The sequence below is a fragment of the Megalobrama amblycephala genome, linkage group LG14 (genome assembly GCF_018812025.1).
Source record: "Megalobrama amblycephala isolate DHTTF-2021 linkage group LG14, ASM1881202v1, whole genome shotgun sequence".
Classification (NCBI taxonomy): domain Eukaryota; kingdom Metazoa; phylum Chordata; class Actinopteri; order Cypriniformes; family Xenocyprididae; genus Megalobrama; species Megalobrama amblycephala.
The window spans coordinates 4,245,818-4,268,404 of NC_063057.1; the positions used below are offsets into that span (position 1 = coordinate 4,245,818).

Here is a 22,587-nt window from a genome sequence, read left to right on the forward strand (position 1 = left end):
TAACTTTCAAACTAATGTTTAAACTGTTCTAAATGTTCAATCGAGGCTTTGACAAGCCAACATTCCTACTTTGTCTTGACAGATTTCCTTTTTCTAAGATGTTAGAACAGTACTTGCATTGTTTAAAGCCTCAATCATTCAGTTACAAGCTAACCTGCATTATCCTCAAGAGTTTAAAGGCCAGGGTCATGTTATCAGAGATGACAGTGAAGAGTGTGATAGCGACAAGTGAGAACCAGCCCTCCTAAAAATAAACGTGATCAGAGGCGCGTGCTGCGCTGCACATGTATTCAATACACCGCAGACAAGAGCGCATGAGCGATGCGTCATGGGACGGTTGTGTTCACTCCATCTTTCAGTGCCTGTCGACAGCTGCCGCTTTCATACTTCAGATTCCACTAAAGGTGTGTGTCCTTCCACCGTCCGAGCTTTGTCTCCCACGTCCCGGATTCAGAGGCTCTTAACATATGAAAAAGTCAAACTGACACGGCACATAGTCCATCGCTGAACCATAAAAACTTTTTGAATGCATTATGGGGTCATGCATTTATCGATCTAAAGCTTTTAGACCAAAAGTTGCCCTCTCAACCTGCCTCAAACTTGCCATTGGTGATAAATGTTCTCAGTATGCCTCTTTCTCCCTGTTTTTATGACTTAAATGCTATGATCCATTTTCATGTTCTTCCCAGCAGTCTCGAGGTGATATTCACCTGTAATTAATGCCACGCTCGACTGAATACTAGGACTCTCATTTGAAATTCAGGCCTCCGAGCATTGGTGACTTATAGCGTGAGACGGCACCATAAAATGCTCAATTTAACAATTATGTGCATTTATATCTGCAGCACCTGACTGTAGGACACCCAGAGACTTTGTTGTCTTTGGGGTGGCTGCGGGAATCTTAATCACCCGAATATATGAATTATATTAAATGGGAACTTGTCTTTTATAAAACCTATGCCATTTTCCATCCTGGATCAGCCACATGCATGTGACTAAGAGGGGTAATGAGCATTAATTGCGTGTTTGTGCAATTCCGGAACAATGGTTGTGCCAAAAGGTGGCATTCATGGGAGGCGCTGTGGTGAGTTATTTTGGTTGGCCATTCACATGTGAGAGGTGAGGCATGGATCAATCATTGAAAATCACACTACGTTGTCTCCCTCCGTACATCACTCCTCTGTTCACGCTCCTGGACTCCTCTTCAAAGGTAAGAGCCCTGTATCAATGCTTTTTTATCATGTCTAACATTCTGCCGTCGAAATCAAAGGTCCACTTCAGAGGTCTTTTAAGTCAGAGAGCAAAGAGTGGTTGAAGAGTCTTTTGATTTGAGCAAATGGAAGGGTTGTTCACTTCCCTTGCTTGAGTTTTTGTTTATTTGTGCATGTTTTTCAGCATGATAAATGACACTAGGGCATGCAGTCAAATAGTGTGGGATATTGTGAGGTGAATGACAGGGTGTCTGGAATATGACTGGAACGACATTCTGGATGGACTTGGTTGGTTGGTTGTAACTGTATATTTACAGATGATGTTGCCAGTGTATTGGATATAGGCCTATGTATCATCCCATGTTGCTTTACACCATCAAACTTTAGACAATTATAAACTAATTAACAATGAGGGGTCATGATTTGTCTTCTTATTTTTTCTTTTGTCAAATCAACTTCAATAATTATTGTGGTTCAGATAACATAATATTTTGAGTTTCTGTTGATTAAACCAATCGCCTTCATTGTATGAACTCAAATTTTTCATTTCAACAAACTCAAAATTTTAAGGTAACCAGGTAACTTACTTTAAGTTAAACCAACAATTCTTTTTTACAGCATAGGAACATATTTTGACCTTTTTTTTTGTTTAGTTTAGATTTGACTTCAAATTGTAGTTCTGCAGGGGTGTTCACAATTGTAGTGATACATTCAGTCCTGATTCGCTTAGCGTTCACACTGTTATTTTTAACACCAAACCTAAAGATACAAAACAAAAAAGTATTTTATGACATATATTTTGCGGCGGAACTGTCCAAAACTATGCTGTGTGCTGGGCTAAATGCACTCGCTGTATGTGCATACATATGATGGAGCTAACAACTCGTGAAGAGCTTATAAAATGGAGTCAAAACAGCAGCAGGAATCTCTCCGTCACACTCACAAACAAAGATCTGCTGCCGAGACAACTAACATCATAAGTAACGGTAACATTGTGACTATGACAAAGAAAAAAACAGGTATGCTTGAGCATTCTGTCCTTTTTAGGGTCACATCTGGTTCGTTTACATATCTTTGGTCCCGCGTTGCATTCATATTTCAGTCTAACCGCACCAGATTTCATTTGAAAGCGGGCCGAGACCCATTTTTCAGGAGTTCTGGTCCACTTGTTTGGCGCGCACCAGAGTTCAGATGGCAGTGTTCACACTTATTCAAAGAGCAAACTGAGATTGTTTTAATCAAACCAAACCTGCCAAGTGTGAACATATCCTAAAATGAAGTTCTAGGATTAAAAATGTATTATTTTTTTTTCAAAATGCAATTCTAAAGTACTGTTTACTCCCGTGTATTGTCATACATAAGTTCTCAAGAATGTAAAACATGAAGGTCAATGACTCGATTGCCTCTTGCCAAAGTCATGCCAGTTATATCAAGGACATTAACTTTAGCAGGACCAAAGCCAAAACAGGGCAGATGCCAACAAGCGGTTGAACATTTGTCATTTACGACCAATAAGTGACCTCAGATTTTTTACTTTGATAGACAATAAAGTTTTGCTAGATCCTTCTTTGTTGTCTTGCAGCTGATTCATTCCCTGTACCTTGCGAGTGTGTAAAGGTGCGTCAGATTTACTTGCTCACTAAATGACAGTTTTCAGACACTGTGGCATCAATATCTCCCATCATAGGGTTGAATTCACACATAGAGTGTTTTGTCTGCACTTTTTATCCACACACATTCCGCCTCTAAATTTCATCCCTCAACACCATTTTCCCAGAGGAACCCCATTAACCCCTGCTTAGAGTCATCCTGCCCGAAGCACAGCGTTCAATGAGACAGTCAAGGTCACTGTTTTCTCCACGGGGCCAAAATGTCAGGACCCCGATCTCTTTGAACCACAAGCTTTAATGAATGTATCTTTGAAGACACTGAGAAAATCGCTGATGTGCACAGAGAGATGGTTTGTTATATTGGAGGAGTAAAGGTCACGGTTCTTCTGTGTTTGAGTCACAGCGATGACCGGTATTAAAGCGAAACCCAATGTCCGGTAACCCGTGTACTGTGTACCGTCTGCATATTGGAATTGCATTAGTGGATCTGTAGCTTTTGATGTCAAAGGACAGCGGGCTTTGTTTAATGCATTTAAACACGCTTTTTTAGGAGCAACCCTTGACTCCGGCGTCACTCTTAATCCAGTTGACAGTTGTTTGGCATTTGACTAGTGATGCCTGACGTGTGCAGATATGAATGGTGAAGTGCTGAATAGTGACCACAATTATTTTGGCTCTCTTTCAGGTCACATAGTGTATTTCAGGCATGTCTGAGGGGTAAGTGTTATCTTTATTAGGCTATTGACCCTGTCAATGTCATACTCATCCAAAACTGCTTATTTACACCAGATTATGATTTTAAACTGTGAGTTAATATTTTCTTTGCTAGATATATTATATCCCAGATATAAGTCTTTCTAGTTAAAAACATTCTAGTCTTTCTTAAACTCATAAATAATATAAGTAATACACATTTCTGAAGTATTACATATATTTATTTATTTATTTCAGTACTGTTTGTTCTTGCTTGTTTTGGTCATTTCCAAAAAATAAAATAAATAAAATAAAATAAAATAAAATAAAATAAAATAAAATTGCTCAACTTAGCAACCGCACATAATAATGGTAAGCCCTGGTAAGATCTAGAGTCAGTTTTACACAAGCGGGCAACACATTTTTCTGTAAAATATACAGATTGTGTTGCTCTTTAATATAATTTTTTATTTATTTTTTTTGTACGCAATGATGTTTTCACAGACCGGTAAGTGAATTACCAGCACATTTGTAATGAGGGTTTTGTAATGTCTCGCTTTGCTCTTGATTGTTTCCCTTTTAATAGTTTTCAAGATGATTAACAGTTGAACGTAGCAGAGCACATAGTGGTGTCTCTATATATTAAAGTCCAGTGAATGTTGGAATCGATGACCCTAATCCAGCTCTAAATGGTTTTTAGTCGTTCAGTAATTCTGTGGGGACACTGAACAGCATGTTAAAAACTAATCTGCACTGTAAGTTTGCTCTGTTCTGCTTAAAACTACACTGTGCCACTGAGCCCTCGGTTTGGCAGTTCAGACAATAATCAGGTCAGGCAGTTAATGCATGCACCACAGCGTGTGTAGATTAGACCCACTCACAGGATTGTCTTAACATGACCGCAGACTATAAAGAGCTTGGCTTAACTCTTTCTTGTTCTTGCAGAAAAAGGCTAGATCCAAGTACTCTGCAACACGCAGACTTCTGCTAAAGGTGGGTCAGAAACAAAGTGGAACATTTCAAGTATGCTGATGCACATGCACACACACATACATGTTGGGCTTCCATCTTCATGGGGACTTTCCATAGATATAATGATATAGATAGACATAATTTTATACTCTACAAATAATATATTTCATCCCCTAAACCTACGCATTTTTACATTTTCAAAAAATTATAATTATGTGTCCATTTTATTTATTTTATTATATGTGTGTATATAATTATATATATCATTTTTAAATATAATTAAAAAATTTACAATCATTTTAGGGTTTATGATATTTAATTGTCATAGCAATGAAGATCTTATCACTCACACATATAATTTTACCAGTAATTAAAAAATGAATTGTAAATAATATAAAATATTATAAAGTGAATAATATATATATATATATATATATATATATATATATATATATATATATACACACACACATATAGAAATGTGTGTGTGTTATTTTATTATATGTGTGTATATAATTATAAATATCATTTTTAAATATAATAAAAAAATTACAATAAAAAAATAAAAATAAATATATATTAAATATATATTTAAATATTTAAATTTAAATTTATATTAATATATATTTAAATATATATTTAATTTATTCAATAATATATATATATATATATATATATATATATATATATATATATATATGTATGTGTGTGTGTGTGTGTGTGTGTGTGTGTGTGTGAGTTTGTTTATATTACATTGTGGGGACCAAATGTCCCCACGATGTAATATAAACCTGAGTTCACCTACATCGTGGGGACCGGCCACCGTTCCCCACAATGTAAATTAATTATTAAAAATACTAAATGGTGTTTTTGTGAGAAAATAAAGGTATGCACAGGTTCCTGTGATGGTTAGGTTTAGGGTTAGGGGTAGGGTAGGGGGATAGGAAGTACGGTTTGTACAGTATAAAATGCATTGCGGCCTATGGAAAGTCCCCACAATTCACAAAAACCTAACTGTGTGTGTATGTGTGTGTGTGCGTGCATCCTCTACTATCTACTACTCGGATAGGCAATTGTTTTCAGCACTGGTTTTATGTGTGTTTTTGTGCTATAACCTGATTTGCATTAATGAACTGGGTGGTAAAATAACACTGGGAGCATGTGCAAATGAACAGCACTATGAGTGGATAAAGTGAAGAATGTTGTATTTTGTACTAACGTGACACCTCTCTCACCTTTTCCTCACCTGACCCTCAGAGCAAACTGCTGAGAAAGGCAGAAAGCTTGCTGGTGAAAGAAAAAGAGCAGAAAGATTTGGAGCGAGAAAACACCCTGAGGGAGAGAGCGCCGCCCCTCAAACTCTCCGGCCTGTCTATCCAAGAACTGCAGGTGCAAAACTTTTTACTATGTCAGATATTTACATTAAGAGCTTTTACTGCAACCAGATAACTGTGTCCCGGATCTCTCAACATATTATAAGCATGATGTTTACATTAGCCATTTGAGTTTATGTATCATCATCTGTCTTTGCAGGAGCTTTGTAGAGATTTGCACCACAAGATTGATGTTGTGGATGAAGCGCGATATGACCTTAATATAAAAGTTGCCAGAAATGATGCAGAGGTAGGCTATGTAAATGGGGAATATACATATACATAAGTTTGGGATCAGTACGATTTTTTTTTAAGATGGTCAACATGGCATTAATTTGATCAAAAATACAGTATTAATTACAATTTACAATTATACATTTTAAAATGTAATTTATTACTGCTGAATTTTCAGCATCATTTTCAGTGTCACATGATCCATTGTGCAGCATTTACAACAGTTGAGTGAGTGGATCAGGTAGTCTGAGCTGGTGTGATTAAGTGGAGGCGGGGACTAATTTGCATATTCATATATCCATGTATACTAAATGAAGCTAGGGTGTAAAGTTACATGCAAGCTATTTTAAGGCACGATGAAATTATAGTCCCACTTTATTTTAGGTGTCCTTAACTACAATGCACTTATTATGTGCGTGCATGTTTAACACTGTGTACTTATTTTTTGATGTAACATAGTACATAGTAGTTAAAGCCACCTAATATAAAGTGTGACCAAAGTGTGACCATTTTGATTATCAAAGATGAGTTTATTTCCCTAATACAACCACTTTCCAGACCTATTAACGAAAACCTGATATATTGGTTTGTCACCAGATTCTCTCATTAACTCAGAAGATCTATGAACTGAAGGGAAAAATGAAGCGGCCGAACCTTAAAAGGGTGAGGAAGTCGGCAGATGCCATGCTGGGATCGCTGGACTCCAGAGTCATGAAAGCTGACTTCAAAGCAAACCTCAAAACAGTTAAAAAAGAAGAAGAAAAGGTAACACTCCATCTCAGCGTTATAACAAGTGTACTCGAGACACCAGGAGCACGTCTGGCTGTTGTACAGGCTGTGCTTTCAGCTCATTTGCTCAGATGTGCTGTATCTAAAAAGACGGGTTATTTTAGAAATCAAGTGATTTCTTTAAAGGCCTAGTGGTGGTGAAATGTTGACATTTAAACCGCCCCGTCTGTCTGTCTGGCGCGTATTGCCACGGTCCGCCGTGCCTGTGCAACCACTTGAGTTGCTCTCATCTCTGTCTTTCTGTCTAACCGAAGCATTTTCTCTCCGTCAGAAGGAGGAGGTCACGGACTGGAGGAAAAACGTCGAGGCCATGTCAGGCATGGAGGGCAGAAAGAAGCTTTTCAACGCCGGACAGTAGCCGGAAAAAGTCTGCAAAGGATAAAGGGGCATCTTGATACAAAGCTCATGTTGTTTGTTTGAATTTTAATCAACATTATTTTATGGTAAATTATTCATTTATTTGGTCAGCCAGCTGTGGCTTGCACGCGATATTAAATTGTGATTTGCTGCGATTAAAATGTGCGAGCACTGTCCGTAGAGAGGGGTTCGATAATAGAACAACCTCATATTCATATCATATCATATCAACTGTGTAAATATTTGCTTCGTCTTCTGTGTTGATTGAAACCAATAAGGCTACCGTTTACCCTTGGGTGAAGAGCATGATTATTTTATTACCCGTTTGTAGTTTACAAACAGAAAATAGTTTAATTTTTAATAAAAAGCTTATTGAGTGAATTAGGAAGTTGGAGTTCTTCATTAAAAGATCAAACATTTGATTAAAACACGCTTTAACGTCAATGCCACAGGAACTGCATGTTAAATACCCAGTTATAAGCAGTTTTAGCTGTTGACCTACAGATGGCGCTCTGCATTTATATTACATTGACTGAACTGGCATTCTATCAACACCAGGGGGCGACAAAGTCACACAAACGTCTCAGCAGGCCTCAAGTGGAGCCTTAAATAAGTCTTGTGATCATCACAACTAGAATAAAAGTGAATGACGATGGAGAAGATATGCATCAACTGGTTTACATCTGAAATATGACACTGTGGACAGGTTTAGTGTTGTTTAGAAAAGGAAGTACAGGGAGGTGAAGGGAAGGAATTTGGGTGGCACTGTATCCTCTATTACTAGACAGATGGCAAACTGGCAGATATGCCATCAGTCATCAAGACCTGAGTCAGCACAACCACTTCAGCACATTGAAAAGCTTTAGGTAAAAACTGACTGTTTAAATCACCAGAAAAAAAGAAATAAATAAATCTGTGAATTCCGCTTAACTAAACCAGTGGTTTTGGCATAAATGTTTTTGTGTATGTGGATATGAGCAGTTGTGGTAACACTTTACCATAAGGTTTTATTTGTTAAAGCTAGAGTAGGCAACTTCAGAGAGGCTAGCATTAGCAAGCTAGCTTTGAAAACATTAGGGCTGTATCTGAAACCTAGGCAGCTGACTTGTTGCCTCGCTGCCTTATCAGGCAATGACTTGTAAGGCAGCGTTTGTGCATGAAGGCACCTCACGAAACTGATTTCAGAGAGACTTCTGAGGCAGCGTAACAGTGTAATGATCAAGAGCAGTGGTTTTCAAACCTGTCCTGGAGGCACCCCAGTATGTCTCCCTTATCAGACACACCCAATTTAGTTCTTGCAGTCTCTACTAATGAGCTTGATGAGTTGAATCAGGTGTGATAAATGAGGGAGACACAAAATGTGCAGGGCTGGGGTGCCTCCAGGACTGATCTAGAGCAAAATAGCATGAGCTTTGGTGAGAACCTAACAACGATTTAATTACTCCAGTAGTAATTTCTCGCTAAAAATTACATCAAAAGTGGAAAATGTTGGTCAAAAATGTACATTTACACACAAACTGACCAGCAAACGCGACTTTCGGATGCCATCTTTATATTTCTTGCTCAGCTGTCACAGAATGGATCACACGGGATTGTGGGATATCAAAGGCAGCGAAGGATACATCTATGCTGCCTTCAAATATCGATCAGATGAAGGTATCTCAGGAAACAGGAAGTGAAGCTAACATTGGATTCAGACATGCCTTGATGCTTTCCTACCTTGAAATGTGTCATTTTCCAGTTTTCGGACGCAGACTAGATTCCGCCCTCCCATCAGTGTGTCTCCAAAGCCACGCCTCTTCCAAAACACATGAACGCGCACAGCCAGAGCAAAGTCTGCAAAGCATCACGAGAAGCAGCATGAGAGGACTGAATGCAATGACTGGATGAGTATTTTTAGGGCCTGAGACTTCCACAGAAGATATACGTATAGGCCTACAGTACATTTTTTAACATTTAGACCACTTCTATTATTGAAGAGAGTTTCAACCAGTATACAGTATGAAAAGTGTTTATGAAAAAAAATTGCCTAACCTGACTAACATTAATTAACATGAACTAACAATTAAAAATACTTCTAAAGAATTTATTAATCTTGGTTAATGTTAATGTCAACATTTACTAATATGCTACCTTACATAATGTTAACAAAGATTAATAAATAAATGCATTTTTAGCAAATGCATTTACTAACATTAACTAATGGGACCTTATTATAAATATTACCTCATTATTTTATAGTTATTATGCATGCAGATTTTTTGACTGACAGACTGTATGGTATCTTTCCATTTTTCACAAAAAGGTGATTGTAGGAAAAAAGGTACACTTCATTTTATGCATATAACTTAAAAATATAAAAATATGTACATAATATACACGTTGTGTAGCAAGTACTGCAAGTTTTCTATTTCTCCAAACACATAAAAAAGGAAAAAATGCCATCTAAATGCTTTTCAAGTAGATCAAAGTTATTTTGAAACCTTTGTGCATAATCTTAAAGTATGCAGTATCTTTTTACTATCCTATTAATGCAGGTTTCTCATTTTTATGATTAGCAGATGGATTTGGTTTAGATTGGATGCAGATGCCGTCTCTTTGGCAATGTTAGACACACATTGTTCTTCCTCCCTTAAAAAATGACTTCCAAAGGTTCATTGTATCCTGCCGCACTTAATAATGCCAGGAAGGTTTAGGATCAATGTGAGAGAGGTTCAGATCGAGGAGAATTATCAGATTGTTCTGTAACGTCTTCAGTTCACTGAATGTACTAAAGTTGATAACAGAGATGCTTCATTCTTGTATATTAAAATAAACAGGCCACATCTTGCGTTGTTCATTAATTACAGCCGAAATTGTAATTATAGTCCATTTGAATCTGTGTCTGTTACTTGGTTGCAGTTCAAATCCTCAGTACCCACAATTAAAAGGCCATCGGAGATGGATTTTGATATTGGCACCCCGGGGTTCACCTACACTTATCTGTGATGTTAAACTCTCAATGCTTCAGATGTCCTGGTTAAAACAAGTTCATGTACTCCCATAGAGAGAGACAATCTCGAGATATTCCCTCTCTTAAGAGCACAGTTAAGGCGAGTTAAGGCAAGCGGCTAATATTTTCAGGAACTCATAGGCTATTTAATATCTGAGGTTATCTGAGGTCTGTCATTGATGTTGTAAACCAAAGCACATTATAAAAGTAAACATCTGAGATCCTCAGGCAAATATAGTCCAGGCAAAACCCTCAGATCAAAAGACCAAAATGTCTGGCAAACTTCTCCTGTGTAACCAAATTACAGGCAAAACTATCGACATTTGACTGCTCTCGGTTTCCAATTCATGGGAAAATACTAAGAGATATTTTGAGGTGAAGCACTTGAGCACTTCTGTTTCACTAGAGTCATACATGTAGAACAAATAAATCCTCATTTTCCTACAATGGTGTTTGCTTGATTCATTTGCCAGAGTTCAAGAATTCAATTTTCAGCCATTCTTTTTAATATTGCCAAGACACACACACACACATCGACCTCAGGTCTAATACTCTGGTCTGATTCTCACACACATTTCTGCGCAAAAAGCCCTCAGTATAGAGATTTTAAAAAGCCAAATCCACACCTCACTGCTCTAATTTGGTTATCATTTTTATTTATTGAGGTTATCAATAATATCCTCAACAAATTATTAATTATTATCATTATAAAAAGTTCAAGTAACATAACATAAGTGACAAGTCTATATTTCAGAATGTACGAGGCTCCAGAATACTTGATTCTGATTGGTCAAACGCATCGCTGGCGGAGCTACTTTCTTGTCTCTCGCATCAATCTCTCGTTTGGCATATTACGCCTCAGTTAACTATTGTATTAACAATGACCTAATATAACTTCAGTATTAATATCACTGTAAATAATATTCATGGAGTGTTGCTAAAACAGACTGTTTTGTACATTGGAATGGACTATTTTTCTTCGCGGAAGCGTTAAGATAATATTTTCAGCTGAAAGCAATATTTCATGACCACGTATTTATTTATTTATTTGGTGAGTATTTATTTAATAAGCGGTATAATGAACAGTAACCGGTTGTTTATCACAAAATAATCCTGTTTGGTCGAAGTTTGCCGTCAAATTGCTGTTTTCCAATTAAAGCTGCAGTCATACACTGCAAAAATGCTGTTCTTACTTAGAGTTTTTGTCTTGTTTCTAGTCAAAATATCTTAAAGTTCTTAAATCAAGAAGCATTTTCTTGACAAGTAAAAATTATTTTCTTGTTTTCAGAAAAAATAAGTGTTTTTCCTTAAAACAAGCAAAATAATATGCCAGTGTGGTAAGCAAAATAATCTTATATCAAACCAGAAATAAAAAATATATTAATTGTTTTCAGTGAAACAGGTTATGTTTACTTACTTTGACAGCAAGAAAACATGTATTATTTATATAATTTTGAACTGACATGAAAAAATGACTATTACAATGTAATAGTGTTCGTTTACTAATAGTGAAAGTTGTTAAATCGTGTTACCAGAGATGAGTTCTGTACACGGCTCGTGAAGGCGGAGATATGATGGAGTGAATGGCTTCTAAAAGGGAGGAGCTTCCGAAACTCAGAGTCCTGTTACTGAACGCTGGAGATTTGGGAGTGAAGGAGCAGCTCAAGTCATTTTCTCTTTGCAGGTTTCTTCGCACATCTAAAGGACGCACACTTCGTTCGCCTCATAGCGCAGGTGAGTTTTACCATCACTGCCAGATGTTTGGATGCGAGTGTACAAACTTTAGGGGCTTTTCACAAACTCTTCCTGCTTTTTTGATAAAACATTAACCATTTGGCGTCAGTCTCAATGAAGTCTTTTGTTGGAAAACGTGGCTTATATTGCATGCATTTATATAGTTTGATGAATATAATATATTATTTTGTATTGTAAGAAAGTTATAGCTCTAGATTTGTGATGTGATTCAGTTGCTTTGGGACACGAATGTACAAATATTTGTGCTTTGGTATATGCATTATAGGGTATGTTAATTGTTATTTGAGTGTTGGGGATGCTAAGTCTCTTATCCTTTCTATATTTTTTGTCTCCTTGACTCCCACACCCACCTTTTTGCAATTTAGAATCAGGCTGGATTTCTTTACAATACACAAGCCAAACCCTGTAGAAAAAGGCCTGGGGTGATTGACAGCTGCCAAAACTATCTAAATAAAGCATGGAAATAGCGTTTTGATACTTTGGAATGGGTTTTAAGTATGCTTTAAACATAATACAAATCAAGTTGTCCTTTCTTAAACCTTTTATTGCATTGAACTCTTTTGGGGGGATTTTGTTTAAGTAAAGGACCTTTCCTAGTGTTCTTCAGCATCCTATAGTCTACACACCGTAAGTAGGGCGCCACTGTCCCATGCTTAGGTTTAGGGATGCTGTAACGCATTAAGATTCTCAGTGGTATTGTCCAAAGTGGATTTGGAGTTTTCTCTGGCTGCCCGAATCTCCACACTCTCTTCTCAAAATATTTGTGGCGTGGAATCACCCGCCATGAACATTGTTATATTGTTTAACTCATGTCTGTTGTGGGATTTGGGATGGAGCTGAGGGGGTGGGGGGTTTAGAGTGGATGCTTTGGGAAATTTTTCTGCTGGGAACCCTTGAGTGCTTGTTGAACTAAAGCGATGCATTTACAAAGCATTTTGATTGTTGCTATTTGTGTTTTGGCAGTGCAACCATAAATCCCGACCGACAAAGAATGCAAGCTCTGTACTTATTGCAAACTATTAAATTAATTTTATGGCCCCGTTTACTAACACAACCGCACAGGCCAGGCTTCTACGCCTACTGTATGGCAGCTGCATATTTGGCTGATTCAGCCTATAATGTGCATGCAGCTTAGTACAGAATCTGTCAGATTGTTACTTGGGACCTCGTTTTATTGCTCTGACCTTTAGTACGAGTTAGAGCCTGAGGAAAGATCTTAACGCAGAACAATCGAGTGATGTGCTGTCAGAGCAGCAGCACGGATAGTGAAGCGGGCCAGTAATTGGCCATGAAACTGAATCTGATAACACTGTGGTGTTTGGAAAATATGTGGGGAATGCCCTCGCCTTAAAAGGAACAGATTGAACACAGCGACATATGATTGGAATAGCCTCTGGAATGCAAAACAGTACTGTTTCCCCCCATTTTGCACGTTTTCTGTTTTGGCTCCCTCTTTGTTGGGTCATGGTAACAGGTTGCCTGTAGGGGTTTAGACAGAGCTGTCCACTCATGTAAAACATGTTGAAAAAAACTCTTCTCAGTCAGAGCGATCTGAGAGAACCAAATTTCATTCCTTGTCATGAGCACTTTCTACTGCCAAAAGGATGACACTGTAATCCAAAAAAACACATTTATGTTAAAGCCACCAGCACATGTTCAATCATCCGCCTTCATTTTTGAGTGCCACGCCCACATCCCAACATCCAATCAACAACTGATGCATAGAACCATGTCCCCGCCTACATTTTTCTATTTCTATAGTATTGGAAGTAGTGTTGACAAAAATTAAAACATTTAAAAAATGTGACGATACCAGCATTTCCCCCTAGCATTTTGAGCTTTGATTCTTAAACACCTCTGATTGGCCACCATGTTCACGCACTCAGATATATCTACTATCGGCTACAATGATCAATCACAGACATATCTGTTGAGCGAGTGAACGCAATGGCCAGAGACATTTTGGCCTTTTGACAACACTACTTGGAAGTACATCACAAAGCAGAAGAAAAGATCTGTTGCTGCTTCCATTTCATCACAACTTTAAGCCTTTTCCTGCATTTAGGAAAACAGTTAGCTTAACTTAGTTAGCTGTTTCTCAAACTGGGGGTATGAGAGGTGACAGAGGAAGAACGCTAACAAAATGTTTTGTCGTTCATTTAATTCTACCCCACCTTAAAATAACTGTCATAACGCTGTGTAAATGATCAGTGAGTTTCACACACACACACACACACACACACACACACATACGCATAACACTGATGATACCCAACCATGGTGAACAGAAACAAGGGAGGTGAAATGAGCTGATTAATGACACACAGCTGACAGTGATGACTCAAATCAAAAACCATAACAGCAAACTAGTGGTGGGAAATAGTGCAAACAGGAAAACAGAGTGAAACTGTGAAATGGTATATGCTGTAAAAGGTCAAAGACATGACATCCAATAAAATTACTTCATCTTTTGCGGTCAAAACAGACTGCATCCACACAAGCAGCATGTATATGATAGGTTGCATGCAGAATATGCTGCGCTAGTAGTACATTTATGTCATAGTAACAGTCTATCTATCAAAATGTAGTTATTTTGCTGGAAAGTCAACATTTGTTTTGTTCGCAAATTAACAGTATTCAGTTGACACTCTTTCTTTCCCTACTTGCTAATTTATATATATATATTTATTTTTAACATAGGATTATTCATAACAAATTAATAAGTTTAGCATTACTGCAGAAACATCTGCTTTACATTTATACAACACACATGTATTTAAAATCAGTAATGTTGGATTAGCTGAACTGTTGTAAAACAGCACATCAGTTGAATTGTACTGTATGTTAATATGGCAGGTTGTGATGTTGTTTGGCACGTGTAAATAACTAAAGTGTCTTCACCAGACGTGCGCAGCATGTCACGTCAAAACTAAATCGCACCCACTATAATCAATGGAGCTGGCACCCATCTGTAACACAGCATGTAGAGTAGATTATAGTTTTCTTTTTGGTGTCAGACTGCAGGTATAAAAAGTATAGCTGACACATTTCTGCTGTCACATGGCATGCAGTCTCATACTGCCCTATTTGGGCATTTGGACCCTCTAGATTGATGTCCTTCTGCTTCTTATCTGGTTTAGTCTACATTCACGGCCTTGTTTTATCAAGAGCACTACATGTGCCAAAGCTCTATTTGGATCCCTCAAATGCATAAAAACATGTAATTATATTGAGTTGAACTGACAATTTAATTTGCAAGCGTGCATTATAGAGGTTCTCCTTAAATGTGCAAAACAATTTTCTAAATACGAAACTCCTATTAATACATGCTATCCACAAAAAGATTTAGGCACATAACCATGCGACATGCGTTCTCGTTCTGTTTTTATTAGACATTCAATACAAAGCATCCTCAAAGTCATTGTGTAAAGCAGAGTTAAAATAATGTTTATTTTAGATGATTCTTGTAAAATGTTCAATTAACTTTCTGTTAGTATGATTGACGTGCGGCAGAAACCTCAGGAGATGCAGCTCTCTAACCCTTCCCCCTTCATATGTTCAGCTATTCCTCTGCTGCTTTGAATCTGATAGCCTGTAATTTTAAAGCAATGGATCCAGAAACCGCAGTTGTGTAACGCTGCAACGTTCTCAGAACTGCTGGATCTGCTGAGCTCCAAACCAGTGGTGACGATCGGGAAATGCAGTGAAACGGGGGCATTCCTCCATTGTGAAGTCAGAGCCGTCTGAAACTTTAGCTGATGTTTATTTAGGTCCCTGCAAATATGCAATAAGTGCCCCAGATGTTTTGTTAGTAATATATAAATCTTAAATTCCTCCCGCCTTTTACATTAAGTCCTTCTGCAGCAGGATTCCATTTTTTTTTTTTGCTGTAATTTGACTTTGTGGTCTGTTTGTTGTCCTTTATTGAGACGGCAGGTTTCAGTGGAAAAGTCTAATGGTGCCTGGCCTCAGGCTTTGAGGAGATCTTAAGTGCACTAGGCTCTCGATCAGACCGCTGGTTTGTCAGGATTTTTCAGGGGCGATGAAGGCTGATGGACGTTTATGCTTCTCTGCTATGTCTGATATTAACTTCAGCCTCAGTTGGGAATAAAGATGACAACTAAACATATTAATAAATGTTAATTTCCAACATATTTTGGGTTTATTTTAAGCAAACAAGAAAGTCATTTTTAAACAATTGTTGAGTTAAATAAAATTACCCAGCAGGTTGGGTAAACATTTGACCCAACCGCTGGGTTGAAACCACCCATGTTCCAAACCTGACTTTCTTTCTTCTGTGAAATACAAGAGATCTTTTGAATGTCAGTTTGGTCCCAACAAAATTGACTTTCATTGTATAGCCAAGAAAAAATGAAGCCATTTTTCAAGTTATCTTCTTTTGTGTTATATAGAAGAATGAAAAAAAATCATACAGGTGTGGTGGAACTGCATGAGGGTAAATGATGATAGAATTCTCATTTTTGGGTGAACTGTCCCTTTAAGACCAAGCAGCAATATGTTGGACATTTACATTTATACAGTACAGTCCAAAAGTTTGGAACCACTAAGATTTTTAATGTTTTTAAAAGAAGTTTCGTCTGCTCACCAAGGCTACATTTATTTAATTAAAAATACAGTAAAAAACAGTAATATTGTGAAATATTATTACAATTTAAAATAACTGTGTACTATTTAAATATATTTGACAAAGTAATTTATTCCTGTGATGCAAAGCTGAATTTTCAGCATCGTTACTCCAGTCTTCAGTGTCACATGATCCTTCAGAAATCATTCTAATATGCTGATTTGCTGCTCAATAAACATTTATGATTATTTTCAATGTTGAAAACAGTTGTGTACTTTTTTTTTCAGGATTCCTTGATGAATAGAAAGTTCAAAAGAACAGCATTTATCTGAAATACAAAGCTTCTGTAGCATTATATACTACCGTTCAAAAGTTTGGGGTCAGTAAGAATTTTTATTTTTATTTTTTTGAAAAGAAATTAAAGAAATGAATACTTTTATTCAGCAAGGATGCATTAAATCAATCAAAATTGGCAGTAAAGAAATTTATAATGTTACAAAAGATTAGATTTCAGATAAACACTGTTCTTTTGAACTTTCCATTCATCAAATAATCCTGAAAAAAAATATTGTACACAAATATTTTGTACACATTAAATGTTTCTTGAGCAGCAGATCAGCATATTAGAATGATTTCTGAAGGATCATGTGACACTGAAGACTGGAGTAATGATGCTGAAAATTCAGCTTTGCATCACAGGAATAAATTACTTTGTGAAATATATTCAAATAGAAAAAAGTTATTTTAAATTGTAATAATATTTCACAATATTACTGTTTTTACTGTATTTTTAATTAAATAAATGTAGCCTTGGTGAGCAGACGAAACTTCTTTTAAAAACATTAAAAATCTTAGTGGTTCCAAACTTTTGGACTGGACTGTACATTTGGGAGATTTTTGCGACTTGCATTTAAGGTGTACTTGTTATCAGTTCACTTCATGCATCCCTTTAAACTACAGGAATGAACTGAATGAACATGCACGTTGTAATCGGCAATCTAGCATCTATAAATAATTTATTAAGTTATGTATAAATTTCAGGGTAATGATTAGTTTGGTCTCTTTTTCTGTGGGACTTTGAGTTGGTTTGTTTCTGTCGTTGTTCATTGTTTGAGTTGGTATCCTGTTGGTTGGTTTGCACTGTTTCTAGATCAGTTTTCTTTGTCTGCGTTCATTAGTTAGTTGGTTTTTGATTTCCCTCGTGTCACACCTGTATGTAATTAGTTACCTCTTTCCTTGCCTAGTGTTTTCCCATGTACTGTACATATAGCCCTCAATTTGTTCGGTTCTTGTCATGTGTTTATGCTGCCACATGTTTTTCTTGTGATCTTCTTCATTGTATCTTCTTTGTTTTTGTTTCAAACTAAAAGTGCTGCAATTTGATACCCTTCTCGATTTTGCCTGACCTGCCGTGACAATAATATGAAATACTCATAACCAAAGCTGAGCCCCCCCCTCCACTTTTTTACATCTCAGGTCATATATATTTCAAAGACCATGTGATTATGACAATCAAAATTACCACAATTCTAGTAACATGCAGCCGATCTGAGACTCTTTTTTTTTTTCTGTGAGCTGATTCTTATCTGCAAAAACATGCACAGGAAATGTCTCAATGAACCCATTTTCCCTGTCCTCTGCCTCGGCCGACCAAAAGCCCACTAAACAAACAAAACTAATCAAGAGATGTCCAACGCATTCCATCAGAAATCACTCAGTGAGCGGGAAATGAAGAATTAGGCGACATATTTAGGGTCAGCATGATGCAGAAGTGAAAGAACGCATGAAAATCGACGTTGACTCCAGCATGAGGTCATGTTGATGTAGTGGCGAATATGCGCCAACACTCCCATAAAGGTGTTGAGGGAGAGCCAGTGAGCGGTGATTTGACGAATGCCGATTCTGCTGAGGTAAGGAGCGCTTTAGCGAGCTGCTAGTCAAACTCTCCTGACCTCCTGACCTAAGAAAACAAGCACGCTTCTCTTTGCCGACTCGCTTTGTGCTCTTTCAGCCTTACATGGTCAGATCGTACATGTATCCTTATCACAAACCAAGCTGGGTCAAAGTAAAAGCCAATCTCGTGAGAGAATGTTGCTGCTAGCATGATGAAGTTGAGTGGTATCAAGTAACAGATGACCTACAGTTTGCCAAAGACAAAAGCTGACAGATGATGTTGAAATGATCCCCAAAAAAAAGCAAAATCCCCCAAATACCGATGTTAGACTTCTTTCTCTGGCTATGTCTACACTAATCCGGCTACATTTGACAACGCATCTTTTTCTCTACGTTTCGGCTTCACTCTCCACACTAGCTATGTTTCCATATTTTTATGTGCATTTTGGGATATCGCATAAAAAAACGCTGGATGGAAATGCCAAAATGCGCATACATTCTAAAAATGCACATTAAAAACTTATGCGCACAATTGCACAATTTGAAAATGATGGCACATGTTTAGTTATGTGACGGATATTATACTGATAGATATCTGTTTATACCGGTAAGTGCCTGCTATGTGTTATTCACTTGCTAAAGATAAATGTTACTTAGTACAATCTTTATATTACATTCCTGCAAAGATGACAGGAAATTTACTTGCAATTTCTGTCGTGTGTCAAAACACAAGGGCAATTGCATTTTAGACCATAAAATGGTGATTGAGTGCGACCTGGACATATGTTAGTGGTGAGATATTTTACCAATAAAATGGTTGTGCAGAAGAATAGTGATGTCTTATCTCTCTGTATCATCTCGGTGAGCTTTTATTACATTTTATGCATGCACATAAGATGATTTTAGCGTTTTCCGACATTTCAGTGTGGAACCCTTGAAAGCTCTAGTGTGGACAAAGAGCATTTTGAAACGAAAAAGTCATTTTCAAATGTATCCAGATTAATGTAGACGTAGCCTCTGTCTGTTAATTCTTTAATAGACCTCAGTCTTTATGTGTGCGCCTGGTAATGGTAGCAGTGGTAATTGTTTAAGAGTGTCTTTATGGAGTGAACTCTTTCCTTCTAATCAGAAGCATATTTACGTACTAGCACACTCGCCTCAGAAGAATCCTCAGGAATGCAAGGCTGCAGCGCGCACACGCACCCTCACCTCCTTTTTCTTTCCACTTCACATGTCATTGCATCCTTCTGAGAGAGCCAATTAAAGCTGATTAAAGCCAGAGATCAAAGCAGCTGGCGTGGCTGTCACTCAGGATTCCCTCTTCGAATGTGTATTTACCTGCGCATATTAAATGAAATACATCCTGACGCATTTACATAAGTGGAACTGTACAATAATTTGCGGTATAGGGGCTGGCTTGGTTTGTTTTTGTAAGCTGAGAGGCACTGCGGAATTAGTTAATTTCTTGATTGGCCCTTTCTCATTGCCTGGCAGTGAGTCAGGCGCAGAAATGCGCTCTCATGGTGAGAGTTTTTAATCAGAAATGCTCTGCACGGAGAGGAACTGGCATTCGAGAGACTCTTACCTCATAAGAAATGTGTTATAAATGATTCCCCATTACAATCGCTCATGCTATTAATAAACATCTCAGGTCTGGCTTTCTTAAAGCAGATTTTATTACCCTTCAGTCGGAGTCCAAACTAGCGGAGGCGATTGCCTGCTGTTCTTCGCGGGGCTAGTGATTCTAAGTGAGGAGAAAAGGCAGGGAATTTATTTGATACATGTCCCAATAGTCAGTAAATGTATTCAGAATGGACATAATGTAATTCAGAGGCGGTACCCATAAAAATGTATGTTGTATTTACAGGAAGTCATTTGCATTAATTGTGTAACAATAGCTCTGTTCCAAAACCTAGTGAGCTGCCTACCTAGACAGCATCTTAAGGTGCACACACGATGTTGAGCGGATTCTTAAACACCTCTGATTGGCCGTTGTATTCACGCACTCAACAGATATGTCTGTGATTGGCTACAATGATCAACGCTTCATTCACGCTCTTCGCCGAGTGCTTACACAGATACACACAGGAGCATTTGAAAGCGGGCGGCTATTCCTAATATATCTGCTGATTGACGGATCTGCTGATAGACGCCTACTTTCAAATGCTCCTGTGTGTATCTGTGTAGGTGCTTGGGAAAGAGCATCAAAGATGTTTTTTTACTTATAAAAACAATGAGTATCTTGTTAGCTTAGAAACATACTAACATATTGGAATATGCTGTGTCTCAATTCGCATACTATCCATCCTAAATAGTATTCGAAATTAGAATTAGTGTGTCTCAAATTGTATTATGTTGAAATGAGTCTTCGAATGATCTTTGGAAATTTAAAGTGCAGATCCATGCACACTTTAACAGCTAATATTGCCCACAATGGATTGTGCATTGGAGGTGGATTCAGTTCAGAACTACAAACAGGAATTAAAAGTGTTAAAAAAACTACTAACATGGCGAATATGTTCCATGTTCCAAATGTTCCAAAATTGCCTACTCTTCTGCACACTCAAAAGTATCTACTTTTTCTTCACAAAAAGACTACTTCTAGAGCATTATATAAGTAGGTGAAGTGGGTGCAGTGATTTGAATGCTATTTATGTGATGCTCTGAGTTGCTCACTTATGTGTTTCGATTTCAGTTATTCTGTTCCAAGGTGTCAAAGGTGCATTCACAATGTCTAAAACAGTTTTTGACAGAATTGCATATATCCTTTGTGAAAAAGGCAATTTCCTAATGTACTCGACAGGCTCTGTTAATAAATCATCTAAGATGGCATGATGAAACATTTCAATCAATATCAATAATTGGTGAATTAAAAATGGATGTTGTTTGCTTTTAGCTTAGCAACATACTAACATAAAACTCCATTGGAGTTGGCTACTAATGAGGTTCAATTTCAGTTAAGATGCTGCCTTAAAAAGCAGCTACCTGTGTAGAGAGTTTACAGCAGGACACCTCAATATGTTCTAGAACACAGTCAACAAGCAAATTGGAAGGAAATTAGCATTTGGTGACGTTGAGACCAAAACAATAGCAGCAGCAAACGTACCCTTTGTTTATTTCTTCCTGGCCTGATGCAAACAAAATGGGGGATGCAAATTGATAGGGAGTCGGCCGTAATTACAGACTCATTATTGTTAATCACTGACGCACGGCGGATTCTTTAAAAGTGGGTTAAAGCAGTTGTGTGTCTTTTTGAGTGATGAAATACTTGAGAGAATTTGATGAATGTGATGGAGGTCTTGTTGTGTGTGTGTGTGTGTGTGTGTCTATGTTAGACCGGCAGACCTCATTAAGGTTTGCTTAAACGAACATGGCCTCAGTAACAAGAACAATGGGCATTTGTTGCAATTACGTCTGACAGTCTGGTGTGTGTGTGTGGCTGCAATGCCACTCAAGTCTGTGACAGGCGTCTGCCAGACCACCGCGGATAATAACGGGCCTCCATTAGTCCAGGTTAGACTTAATGATCAGGAATTGAGTCGCGGTCGCCCGGGCACTTCTGAAACACAATAGCGAGTCATTCAGGATCTCTGTCAACACAACCAATCTCAGCCCTCTGAATGTATGCTTGTGTGCGGCACAGGTGTGTAAAAGTGTGCGAGACTGCAGTCCAGCGTCATCTTGGAGCGGCTCCAGTGATGCTTGGGTTTGTGAATTAATCTCATTTCCAGTTAGCCTATTAGCTATGATGAGGGACCCTCAACCCAGCAACTTGAAACCGCCCCATAGCTCCAATATTCAATTATTTACAATTTCATGCTTGCCTGAGATTTGTGTTTTTCTTGTAAATGTAAAGATTATGCAGCAGGAGTCCTTTATGTTGAACTCTGAGGTAATGATTTATGCGCTTTTTTTCCCTTAAAAGGGTTTGTACGCTGTTGCAGAGTGGAAGGGTACATTGAGTTGAGCTGCATGACGGAGCGCTTGCACTCAAACATTTCTAGGCTTAACTGCGGCAATATTTCACTCGACTAAAATAGAGGAATTTATCATAAAGCTCACAAAGTCGTCCAAAGCCGAGTAAATATAAGTGACTGTGTGTTTGTTCGAGAGAGAGTGAAAG

At 37.7% G+C, this 22,587-nt stretch overlaps 2 protein-coding genes across 6 annotated transcripts in view; both read left to right on the plus strand.

Annotated features, from left to right (window-relative positions):
• Positions 1-1,118: 1,118 nt before the first annotated feature.
• tnni4a (troponin I4a) lies at positions 1,119-7,620 on the plus strand. The gene is made up of 8 exons (XM_048157375.1): positions 1,119-1,210; positions 3,507-3,538; positions 4,019-4,022; positions 4,460-4,507; positions 5,744-5,875; positions 6,020-6,109; positions 6,691-6,858; positions 7,154-7,620. Exons 2-8 carry the CDS (start codon positions 3,528-3,530, stop codon positions 7,238-7,240), a joined length of 540 nt encoding a protein of 179 aa, XP_048013332.1. The 5' UTR covers positions 1,119-1,210; positions 3,507-3,527; the 3' UTR covers positions 7,241-7,620.
• A 4,206-nt stretch (positions 7,621-11,826) lies between these two features.
• The window catches only part of cald1a (caldesmon 1a), a 65,996-nt gene continuing 55,235 nt past the window's right edge, over positions 11,827-22,587 (plus strand). For 3 of the 5 annotated variants that reach the window (XR_007179790.1, XR_007179792.1, XM_048157144.1), the window contains exon 1: positions 11,827-11,965. The gene's annotated coding sequence lies outside the window, so the exon portion shown is untranslated. The remainder of the gene's footprint in view (positions 11,966-22,587) is intronic. The other 2 variants (XM_048157146.1, XM_048157147.1) reach the window with 2 other exon arrangements.